We start from the raw sequence: 12,700 nt of genomic DNA, 5'->3' as shown, positions 1-12,700 counted from the left end.
AAAGAGTTAACATCTCTACAAGGTGTTCGGGTGTTACCAAATCTGCACATTTCGAAGGGCTACTTCCATGCACACCTGCTCTCTCTTTACTCAGATCATCTAAGTAACTTCTTGTCCCCAAAGCTGTATAACTTCTTGTCTCCAAATTCCATTGCTGACCCTGGCTCCCCTATCGGGAACAGAGTAACACCTCTGCAAAGGGGTCCCCAACTGTCCCTGTCATCAGCTTCTCCAGTCACCTCTCGAGTCTTCCTCTAAAATCTCTTTTTTGTGTCACTCCCTCCCTTCCCAACTACAGTGCCTTCCAGTGCCTATCACATCAAATCCAAGGCCTCCTTCTGGCTTCCAAGCCCCCTGCACTGTGACCTCTTTTGAACTATCAGGGCTTATCACTCCACACACACCTCAACTACCTCCCATTGACCACCGTTCTCCAGCCAAACGCATCTGCTTGCTCACCCTGCCCCAGCCCCATGCCATGCCCATTCCTGACTCCATTCCCTTGCTCTCCCCATTCCTGCACCTGGTAGCCCCTCTCTGATTCTCCCAACTCAGCCAACTTCTATCCACAACCTGGAAGGCCAGTCCCTGCCCCACTTCCTAGAAGAAGCTACACTAACTATTCCAGCCAACACTGGAGTTTTCTGGGACTCCCATATCAGTTGTTGGGTCTGAGCTTTGGCACTAAGCACTCAATTCTACAACTGTTTCCTAGGTGTATCTCTCCTCCTCGAGAGGAGCTTTGTCTCCTACTTCCTCCTCCTTTCCTGGGCTTCGGCTGAGTCATTTGTATGGACTCACCTGTGATTGTGTAAAGGCCAGTGATTGCCAATAAGAGAAAGATGGCCAGGTACAGATCCAGACCCATGGCCAAGTTGATAAATATGGCCCCAGAGAAGATGTCTGCCTGGAAGAAGAGAAGAGGCAGAGTTAGGGGTGAAGGAGGCCAGCTGACTGCAGGTTGCACCCAGGGCCTGGCTGAGGCACTTCAGCTGCAGAGACAAGGTGGCAAACTTGGAGTGGGTAGCAGAAGGCGTCTCCTGAGTAATGTCAATGCCTGTGATTTCTGGGCCCAATGTTGGCCCACACCCCCCTTGCCCTTTGGTTAAAATCCCCCAATTAAAAGTTCATATTTTTATCCCCGGGTAAGAATATGAAAGACAAGTACTGCACAATGCCACATATATGAAGTATCTAAAACACTCAAATTTGTATAATCAAAGACTAGAATGGTGATTACCAGGGGCTGAGGGGAGAAGGAAATGGGGAGTTATTAATCAACAGGCATAAAGTTTCAGTTAAGTAAGATGAGTAAGCTCTAGAGATCTGCCACACAACACTGTGCCTATAGTCAACAATAATGTATTTGACGCTTAAAATCTGTCAAAATTTTGATAGATGGCATGTTGAGTGTTCTTACCACAACAAAATAAAATAAAAACACAAACACCTCAGAGTCATGCTCTATTCCTAAGTTTCTCAACAAGCTTTATTCAAGATGATAATAGATATCCCATGGGGGGGAAAAAGGATTCCCTAGTCAGAGATCTGTGAAGTGCTGGATTAAGTGAAGTTAAGACAGTTTCCTCAACACACAACTTCCCTGAGCCTTTAATATATAGTATGTACTGTGAATCCCCAGGAGGGGAATGTGGTAAATGATGCTTCACAAACTTATTTAACTATAGAACTTTGTTTGCCAAGGAATAACTATTAACACCTTGAGGTTCCTCCCAACCCACCTGTAGACTGCTGGTCTAAGCTATTTTCTATCATTTACACCTCAGTGTGCAAATGTTTATCAGATCTATTTCCAAAAGCAAGTACTAAAGAGTCCATGAGAGGGAAACCCCAACCATACTCCGGAGTGGAGAGAAACTTTAGCAACATCATAGTTTTATCTTCTCAGCCCAGATGGAGTCCACCTTGACTCAAACACAACCAGAACATCACCAATTATCTTTTGCATGGCAGGCTTGTTTCTAGGTGGCTTTGTCTAGATTATATCATGAAACTTTAGGGAGAAGTGTTCCCTCTTCCCTCCCAAATTCACCAGTTATGTTCTTGATGCAGTTCTCTTCCTCCTACCTGCCTCATTAGCCCCATAAAAAACAAACCAAAAAAAAAAAAAAAAAAAAAAACCTTCTACCTGGCAGGATGGTGCAGTGGCTAATTTAAACCAAACAGAGAGTACCAGAGTCACCCAAAATGAATTTTCATGGCAGTTCCAAAATACTACCAGGATGGGTAGTATTAAGGGATGATCATGATAAATCTTTTATTTTCAAATTGCTAGGTGTGAAAGAAACTAGACGTCCCCTAGATGCAATGCACGAGTTATTTCACTGCATAAAACCTAATATATTTCAGGGTGTGTAATGGGCCACCTAGTCATAACCCGGGGAATGGTGCCCTTGCATCTCCTCTCCAATCTTAGCTTCCCCACCTCCTTACAGCTCCTTGGGGCCCTCCAGTGGCTCAGCTCCCCACCAGTCAAATCTCCTATTCCCTGCCGCTATTAGTTGGCAGAGAGATTGTCTCACACCAGCTCCAAGCTTATGTGCTAATGCACAACTCCCTCTCCCAAGATGGGTCTCCTAAGGATTGCTGCCTTAGCTCCCCTGCAGATTCCCTAGCCCCAGGGTACTTAATATCATTGTCTTTCCTGGTGGAGGAGGAGATGCAGAGTCAGAAGGTAAGGAGAGAATGGTGACTTAGAAAGAGACCATCCAAGGGCTAGTGGTCAGAGGACCTGGGTTTTAATACCAGTGCTGTGATTATAGGACTGAGTGACCTTGGATAAAACATTTCACCTCTCCATGTCTCCGTGTTCTCATCTTTAAAGTAAGAAGCTCTGACTCTGAGTGCTTATGATCCTCAGTGGCTGGAAGTGGGGAAGTCCTGCAGCCAAAGAAAACATTCCCCTCCCAAGTCCTGGACCTGTTCCATCCTATCCTCTAAAGCCAAAGAAGAAGAAAGAGCCCCCAGCTGCACATCAGCCTTGCTAAGGGTGAAATGGCCACTCCTTCCTGACTCTGCACACTGAGCCATTGGAATTGTGATGAGTATTCATAATGCTGGACCCTCTGCTCCCATGCTTCTTTATCATCACATAGTTATTTCAGTTGAAGGGGCCCCTTTATTGATTACACTTCTAACCTCAGGAGTAAATTCTGCCCTTAGAACTCTGAAAGCCAGCAGAAGTGCCACAGGATACTGTGCCATACCTACGTTCACATTAGCCCAGGTGCTCTGACATTAGTCTTTGAATCCTAGGGGCCGAAACTTTATCTGCTTCACTAAGGTTTTTTTTCCCGCCATATCCAGGGAATTTTATAGTTTACCAAATGTTTTCAGGTACATTCATTGTTTTGATCCCCAAAACAAGGTAATAGGACAAATATATTGTCTCTACTCTACAGATGAGAAAGACAAAATTAATGACAAGCTCAAGAGCTAAAATCGGTTCTTTGTCTCCAAGTCCAGTGACTTTCCAACAACACTAAAAGGTAAGAGTTCTCTTTTCTGGAATATTTTCTGCAGACAGCAAGATCTTTTATCATTAAAAAAACATTTTTTTACTTACTTCTAAAATAAAATAACTTATGGGTATAGTTGGAAAAAAGCAGCACAGAAAGTTATACGCTGAAAAGTAAAAGTGTTCCTACTTCCATCACTCAGATCAAAGGTGACAACTGTTAAGAGCTTTTGGTCCACCAGAGGATTTCTTTTTTTTTCTTTAAATTTTTTATTGTTATGTTAATCACCATATATCACATCATTAGTTTTTGATGTAGTGTTCCAAGATTCACTGTTTGTGCATAACATCCAGTGCTCCACGCAGAACGTGCCCTTTTTAATACCCATCACCAGGCTAACCCATCCTCCCACCCCCCTCCCCTCTAGAACCCTCAGTTTGTTTTTCAGAGTCCATCATCTCTCATGGTTCATCTCCCCCTCCAGTTTCCCCGCCTTCATTCTTCCCCTCCTGCTATCTTCTTCTTTTCTTTTTTTCTTAACATATATTGCATTATTTGTTTCAGAGGTACAGATCTGTTATTCAACAGTCTTGCACAATTCACAGTGCTCACCATAGCACATACCCTCCCCAATGTCTATCACCCTGCCACCCCATCCCTCCCACCCCCCACCACTCCAGCAACCCTCAGTTTGTTTCCTGAGATAAAGAATTCCTCATATCAGTGAGGTCATATGATACATGTCTTTCTCTGATTGACTTATTTCGTTCAGCATAACACCCTCCAGTTCTATCCACGTCGTTGCAAATGGCAAGATCTCATTCCTTTTGATGGCTGCATAATATTCCATTGTGTATATAGATATATATATATATATATATATATATATATACCACATCTTATTTGTCCATTCATCTGTCGGTGGACATCTTGGCTCTTTCCACAGTTTGGCTATTGTGGACATTGCTGCTATAAACATTAGGGTGCACGTACCCCTTCGGATCCCTACGTTTGTATCTTTGTGGTAAATACCCAGTAGTGCAATTGCTGGATCGTATGGTAGCTCTATTTTCAACTGTTTGAGGAACCTCCATACTGTTTTCCAGAGTGGCTGCACCAGCTTGCATTCCCACCAACAGTGTAGGAGGGTTCCCCTTTCTCCACATCCCCGCCAACATCTGTCATTTCCTGACTTGTTAATTTTAGCCATTCTGACTGGTGTGAGGTGGTATCTCATTGAATTTTTGATTTGGATTTCCCTGATGCCAAGCGACGTTGAGCCCTTTTTCATGTGTCTGTTGGCCATTTTCCACCAGAGGATTTCTAAATGTCTTGCTGAAAATTATGTCAAATATTAAGTTCCACATCCCCTCAAAATAATAATTATGAAGATGGAAACATGGGAAAATGTATACAGTTTGATGCTAAGATGGGGAAGAAAGATGACAAAATGGTATGCACATACTGATTGCAATTCTGTAAAAGAAAACACACATACAGGCAAAGACACAATATGAAATATCTGAATTAGAGTCATAGGATTATGGGTGCTTTTCCACTCCAGATTTTCTTAAATACCATTGTTCCGTTTTTCTTATAAGTTTCAAAAGTGGGGGGAGCAGAAATTTTAAAACACATTATATTCTCTATTGATATATAAATATACATATATATGTAGTACAAATATAAAAACAGACAGAAGAAAACATACCAAGTTTAAGACATGTATAACTTTTAAGAACAGAGTCAAGAAAGGTAGAAATAGGGACGCCTGGTCATGATCCCAGAGTCCTGGGATTGAGCCCCGGTTCGGGCTCCCTGCTTCAGCAAGAAGTCTGCTTCTCCCTCTCCCTCTGCCCCTCCCCTCTGCTTGTGCGCTCTCTCCCTCTCTCTCAAATAAATAAATAAAATCTTTAAAAAAAAAAAGGGTAGAAATAAGCCTTCCATCATATTTGTAATGTTTTATTTCTTTTCTTTAAAAAATGAGATTTTTTTAAGATCTATAGAATCTGGGTGGTGATATTTGCTATATTAGTCTTTGTACTTCTCTGTATGTTTGAAGCATTTTGTTATTTTTTTATTTATAAAAGTAGGGGAATGAATAGGGAAATACACCGCCAGCATTGATAGAAAAGAACTCTCCTATAATCCTATGAGACCATTTGGTTCACAGCTCTTCCCAGATTGCTCCTTCTCTAAACTTCTCTTAGCCCTTAATAAAGAAAAAAAAAAAGGGAAGGAAACAAGCAAATTTCCCCAATCACGCTAAGTAAAACCAACTTGAAATGAAATCGAAAATTACCATATTCTAGACCAAGGGTCAGCAAACTTTTTCTATAAAGTTTCAGGTAATAAATGTTTTAGGTTTTATACACCATATAGTCAGTCCAACCTGCTCAATTCTACAGTTGAAGCAAGAAAGCAGCCATAGACAATACATCAAGTGGGTGTGGCCATGTTCAAATAAAACTATTTCTACAGGGGCGCCTGGGTGGCTCAGTCGGTTAAGCATCTGCCTTTGGCTCAGGTCATCATCCCAGGGTTCTGGGATCAAGCCCCACGTAGGGCTCCCTGCTCAGTGGGGAGTCTGCTTCTCCTTCTCCCTCCGCCTCTCCCTGCCGCTTGTGTACTCACTCTCTCTGTCTCTCTCTCAAATAAATAAAATGTTAAAAAAAAAAACTATATCTACAAAAACAGGCAGTTGGATTCAGCTCAAAAGCTTTGTTCCCGTCACTTTGAAAATTTGACTGAACAACGTCCATGAGACTCATGGGAATAATAAAATTACAGATTCAGCTGGGAAACCTCTTAGAGTAACTGAGTCTCTGACCATGAGACTTGCATAGATTACTTGTCTCAGCTTTGACACTTTGAGATCCTATGATTTTATATGTGTGCCTTGTGCCCCTTCTTGTCTGAGTTATATCTGAGCACCCAATAAATCCTGCCTGGCAATGACATTTGAGATGGAGAGCCCCATTGCTCAAATTTCTCTTTTCGTTTGTGAAAGTGAATGGCTCAGATAATGAGTATTCAAACCTTAAGTAAAAGCCAAAGCTCTTATTTTCACTCAAGGATCCAAAATGGACAGTGGAGTTGCTGTAAAAGTTTATCGCAGTCATGTTAATAGCCCCAGGAAATAGAAACAGAGACATTTGGTCATCACATGTAATTCATAAAATCTGAGGCTTATCTCAAGTGATTGTGCACACGTAAATAAGATACATGATACTGGGAAATTTTACAGACCAGAATTCTTCTCAGAACTTGATAAGACAGGGTGCCAGGAAGGGGACAGCAGGGAACCAGTAAAATTCAGAGAAGTACATGGAGGAATAATCAAATCTGGGTCTCAGAGCCCAAAACCTGGCCACAAGATGGTAGCCATAGTCAAGATTCTATACCACTGCTGTTCTATGGCCTGGGTTATATCTGGGCCCTGTACCTGAAATGCTTTTTCTCTGCTATCAATTACACACACACTGGATCCCTATAGCCTCCCCTAAGCCTTCCTGGCAGGTCCCTAGTTGTTTCCTGTGTGGATTTGGATCTCACAAGGCCACCTTTCTTCTCTTCTTTTTTTTTTTTTTAAGATTTTTTTTTTAATTTATTTATTTGACAGAGAGAGAGACAGCGAGAGCAGGAACACAAGCAGGGGGAATGGGAGAGGGAGAAGCAGGCTTCCCTGGGAGCAGGGAGCCCGATGTGGGACTCGATCCCAGGACCCTGGGATCATGACCTGAACCGAAGGCAGACACTTAATGACTGAGCCACCCAGGCACCCCACCCTTCTTCTCTTCTTGCCCATCACAAATTACCATGCCTCTACATATACACAACAAGATTGATTAATCTTTGTGTGCAATGTAAATAAATACCTATCTTACTTTGTTAACTTATAATTATTTTCTTTTGTCAATGAACTTTGAACTCATGTGTTATCTTAATATGAGCTCCTAGGAGTTACATTCACCATCAGTATAATTATTTTAATGGTTTCATGCTCTATGACTCATGGTGAACCTGAAGTCAGCCAAACTTATAAAGACAAAGTCTTACGGGTCAACCCTTCCCTGCCCCTGCCCTCTGCTTAAATGTCCCTCCTTCAGATCCTTCATACACCGGTGTGCAGTTGATGCTTTCTCCTCATAGTCCTCTCAAATCCTACTCATGGAAACTTGTTCATATTGTAAGGTTATTTAACTGGCTATCTTAATTTTTCCCATGGTCTTGAATTTTAACTGACTCTGTACTAAAAGAATGAAAGATTTAGAAGTCAGGGGCCACATAATGCCAAAGGTTTTGAGTCAATAACAGGGACCCTGCTGTTCATCCTAGTTCTGCTACTGTTTAACCCCACAGAGTCCCTTCCCTTCTTGGGACCTCAGTTTCTCCAGCTATAAAATGAGAGCGAAGAACATAGGACTAGATGATCTATCTCATTCCATCATGCTATGTCTTCATCCCATCCAACATAGAGCAGAACTGTGAGAAGAACACAGACTTTGGGACTAGAGAGACCTGGGTTCCAATGCCTGATTTTGTTGTATGATTTAGGACAAATTACCTAATTTCTCTGAGACTCGGTTATTTCATCCATGAAGTGGAAGATAAAATAGAAATCCTTACCATGCAGTTCTCATGTGAACTGGAGATGAAAAAAGTAAAGCCCCTATTGGAATCTAAGCAAAGAGACTGGCATTAAATAAAAGGCAGCTATCATCCTTCTTACACAATATTCAAGAGATTTCTGCCTCTGGGAAGCAGGTAGAGCAGGTAGGATGGTGGGCAAGGCCTCCAGCAAGGAGCCCAGAAATTATACAGAGAGGGAACAGCCTATACCAAGTACTTTTCAAAAGCAAAATTCAGAAAAAGCTGACTGCTGGGGGATGGGCTCCATCAGGACTTGAGCTGAGTGAGACTGCCCCTCAGCTATCTGGGGGCTCCCAAGTCAAGGGAGGTTTAATCAGTAACCTAAACAATAGGTGAGGTGATTGCAATGCAGGGAGAGAGGTTGGGCATTTAGTTCATTTATATTACTAACCTCATATCAGCTGCAAGGGCAAAAAGTACCCTTTCCATGGCAACTACAGTCAACAGACTTACACCTGCTTGAACTGTGGACTTGGAGAAGGCTTGATTCCAAAAAGGGAAATCCCAGTAGCCTCCTCTACATGCTAATTAGACAGGTGCTACCTCACAAGTTGAACCAAGGAGCAGTTCCCTTGCCAACCCCCAGCTAGCTCAAGAATGACCTCCTCTCCCTCCATGCTTACATTCCTTTTTCTCTTCTTATATCTGCTCTTCTCTCCCTCAGAAAGCCTGATTTCTCCACCCCTACCAGCATTTCTCAGTCTAGTCTCTGCACATTGATATCTAATGACATAGCATTGAAAAGCCCAGGGTCTTCATCTTATAACTAAAAACTAACCCTGAAGGAGGGGAGGAGAAAGTGAAGGTGGTGAAATCATCATATTGGTGGCAAAACACAAAAGCACCAGTCAAGGACAGTAGCAGTTTGAGTCAAGAAGCTGCGCAGGGAAAGAGCAGTGCTCTGGGAATCAGTCCCAATTCCAAGACAAAGTTCTATCAGCCCTATAGGCAAGAGCATGTTTACATTGAGTTGTATAAAAATGTGCAAGACCATTCGATAGGAAATAATCGTCTCTTCAACAAATGGTGCTGAAAGAACTGGATAAACACATGCAAAAGAGTGAAGTTGAACCCCTGCCTCACATCATATACAAAAATTAACTCAAAATGGATCAAAGAACTAAATGTAAGAGCTAAAAGTATAAAACTCTTCAGAGAAAATATAGGGGTCAATCTTCATGATCTTGGATTTGGCAATGGATTCCTAGAAATGACAGCAAAGGCATAAGCAACAGAAATAAAAGTAGATAAATGGACTTCATCAAGATTTAAAACTTTTGTGCCTCAAAGGACATTATCAAGAAAATGAAAAAGAAAACCTACAGAATGAGGGAGAAATATTTGCAAATCCTTTATCTGATAAGGGTCTAGTACCCAGAACATATAAAAAATTCTTTCAACTTAACAACAAAAAAAGACAAACAATCCAATTAAAAAAAAAAAAAGTATGTGCAGGTAGGCCAGGACTAGGGCTGGGAGGTAATGGTACAAAAGAGAAAAATTATTATGGTAAGCTGAAGATATAGATATTTCCTTTAAAGAAAGTATAGTCAAATACAATGTGTAGACTTCATTTAGATTCTGATTCAAAAAAATCAACTATAAGGAGACATTTTTTTATATAATCAGGAAAATCTGGATATGTACCAGGTATTAAACCACCTAAATTAGGAAATTCCTATAGATTTTGCTGTGTGATAATAGCATAATGGTTATGTTTTTTAAAAGTTGAAGATGTATTCTGAAGAAGTCACAGCGAAATGACATAATGTCTGGTATTTGACTTAAAAAACCGCTGGGAAAAAAAGTAGAAGAAATGGATGAACAAGAATGACAAAATGATAATCATTATTAAAGCTGAGTGAAAAGTATTAGGTCCACAAGTGTTTATTATACTATTCTATCTCTGGGTATACATGTTCGAAATTTTCCAAAATAAAAAAAATGCAAATGTTATTTAATATTGTTGTTGTCTTGGCTTTAAGTGATCAGGAAAATAAAAGCACTAGCAGCTGTTTTTTCAGCACACTACCTAGCTAGAGCAGAAGGCTCATTTCAGATGCAACCTGACTCAGATTTCATCCAGGACAGATCTTTTGCAAGATGCTGAGATTGATCCAATCTTACCTTTGGTGCTGGATAGAGAAGGACAAGAAAACAGAGGAAAATTGATCATACTCAATGAGAAAACTGGTAGAGCAGTGAGCGCTTTGTAACTCCCTATGTCTCAGAAAATGTCACTTTTCTCTCAACCCTTGGATTTGGCAATGGATTCTTAGAAATGACACAAAAAGCATGAGCAACATCAGAAAAAAAAAACAGATTAAAAAATAATAACACACAAGAAGCCTTGTGTAATGAAAAGGACATTGAAGTGGAGCCAGAAGTTTGGGTTCTACTCCTGATTCAGGATCCTGAGCAAGTATTTTCAATTCCCAGTTTTCATTTCCCTGTCCATAAAAGAAGAGGGAGAATTTCTGAGGTCCCTTCAAGAGTTGTCACTGACTGCCCATGTCTAAGTGTATTAGAAACATCACCTAGAGCCAGATTCTGATCCCTTCAGGCACAAAGGCTCGCAGCAAACTCTAAGATTGAAACCAGCCTTCAGATATTGCTAATTCCCTTTCAGTCTTCTATTAAGAACAGTTTTCACTGAAACTCCTTGAACCTGTTTATGCTTTTAACCTTCCACGTGGTAGAGGGTAAGGAGTTCCATGTGTTGACTCCTTGATGCATGAAATAGGACTTTACCCTAAGGAGCAAGAAGACCTAAGGCACCAAGTTAATAGAAACAAATACTGCTGCTCCTTGGTGGGCCAATACGTGCCGAGGAGCAGGAGTGGGCAGGTAGACATTGGTCAGTAGACAGCTAATGCCAGTCCCCAGGGCAGTGGACTCACCGAGATCTTGGTTAAAATGTAGAGTAACAGGGACAGAATAGAGAGGTAGATCTGGATCCGCTTGCCTCCAAATCGTTTCCTCAGGTACTCTGGCATTGTCACCACCTGCATGGGATGTAAGAGAGGTCATTGCCAGCCAAAATGACCAGAAGACTCAGAGCAAACAGAGCAGTGGCATCCACCATGGCATCAGAAGTATGATCAAGGGTTAACCCTCATGGGTCAGAGAAGTCTATAAGGTAGCCAGATGACCCCCATTCTTCAATCCCATCTCAATCCCATATGCCCTACCCTTGCAGTGGTAGGGCATTATCCCAGGACACTGAAGGTGCTCAATAGACACTTTCTGTGTCTAAGTGAACACATCAATACATAACCAAGAAAGCAGATTTTTGCCCTGAAAGAGGAGGTGATAGATATGCATTCCTATACAGAGTGCCTACTGTGAACAAGACATCATACCAATGGTAGCAACTGTTCAGTGCACCAAATTGGCCAGGCTGGGTGTGTGCTTCACCTTGCCAAGGATTGTAGCTGCAGACCTGCTCAACTGTTCTCCCAGTTCCTTTCTGCAAATTCTGACTGTACTTCTGTCACATTCTCTCAACCCTGAGCCTACTGTCTTGTAGGATCACACACATGTCACCAATAGTCCATGAGCCTCCAGAAGATGTAGAGTCTGCCCTGTGTTTTTTCTGTATTGCTTTCAGCTCCTAATGTAGGTATTCATTATATCTCACTAAACAGGTGCCACCAAAGCTGTCACATGTAAAATGTCAGAGAGATTTAGTCAAGAGACTGAGCATGCATTCGATAATTGAGGACCAGCTGCAAGAGCTACTGACATATGCAAATGAAGGGGAAATACAGTTATTTTTCTCATGCTGCTTCCCTTCCAGGAGCAGAGGCACACAGCTATATACCATGAGCAAATGCATGGCAGTGCCTTGCAAGTGCACACCCAATGTGAGAGGACACGATGCTTAAGAGGGCTCTGAATAGAATGAGGTTGTTTAGAGGGTCTCTTAGACAGTCAAGTCATGGCTGAGTGGATCTGTTGAATGCCTCTAAAAGTAGTCAAAAATTTTATAACCTGGAAAAGAAAACCAAGGCACAGGTGTTCTCTGCCATTTATGCTATAAAGTCTCCTCTGTCCTTCAGGAGGATGGAGCTCATATTAAATATGTGTGTGTATTATACATATATTATATATATATATGATAGGTGTATCATATACAATATGTGTATTATATATTATATATATGTGTCTATATAGTGTGTATATATATATGTATGTGTATATATATAGCACAAAATAGAATAACAGAGCAGATACTTACCCCAGCCTTAATGTAAATGGGAACAAATACCCAGCCCAAGACAACCACCCAAATCAGGGCCTGAAACAAACAAAAAAATAGGTAGAGTCAAACCAGGAGGAACCTTAGCCCATTCTGCTGCCTGCCCTCAAATAGTACAGGAAAATCACCAAGCATTTTCTCTTGGGGCTCTGGGGACAACTCCCTAAGTGGCCTTCAGAAACTGAAAGAGGGCTTTGCTGCCTGATTGGCCCACAGGAATGGTAGTTGGGCAATAGTGTAGAGCACCCCAGGGGGCTGTCCGCTGACATCATAGCTCCTTTTGCCTCTTCTCTGGTTTACAAGGAGT

General features: G+C 41.6%; 1 protein-coding gene across 3 annotated transcripts in view; it reads right to left on the bottom strand.

Moving 5' to 3' along the window:
• Positions 1-12,700, bottom strand: part of SLC5A1 (solute carrier family 5 member 1) — a 130,959-nt gene that overhangs the window by 39,361 nt on the left and 78,898 nt on the right. For all 3 annotated transcript variants that reach the window (XM_027577413.2, XM_027577412.2, XM_027577414.2), the window contains 3 exons: positions 12,373-12,432; positions 11,033-11,137; positions 802-907 (listed from right to left, as the gene is read on the bottom strand). In XM_027577413.2, coding sequence (XP_027433214.1) covers positions 802-907; positions 11,033-11,137; positions 12,373-12,432 — 271 coding nt within the window. The remainder of the gene's footprint in view (positions 1-801; positions 908-11,032; positions 11,138-12,372; positions 12,433-12,700) is intronic.

Source organism: Zalophus californianus, chromosome 14 (assembly GCF_009762305.2).
Source record: "Zalophus californianus isolate mZalCal1 chromosome 14, mZalCal1.pri.v2, whole genome shotgun sequence".
Classification (NCBI taxonomy): Eukaryota; Metazoa; Chordata; class Mammalia; order Carnivora; family Otariidae; genus Zalophus; species Zalophus californianus.
Note: the sequence above shows the minus strand (reverse complement) of the source record. Positions and strands in the feature narration are given on the sequence as shown.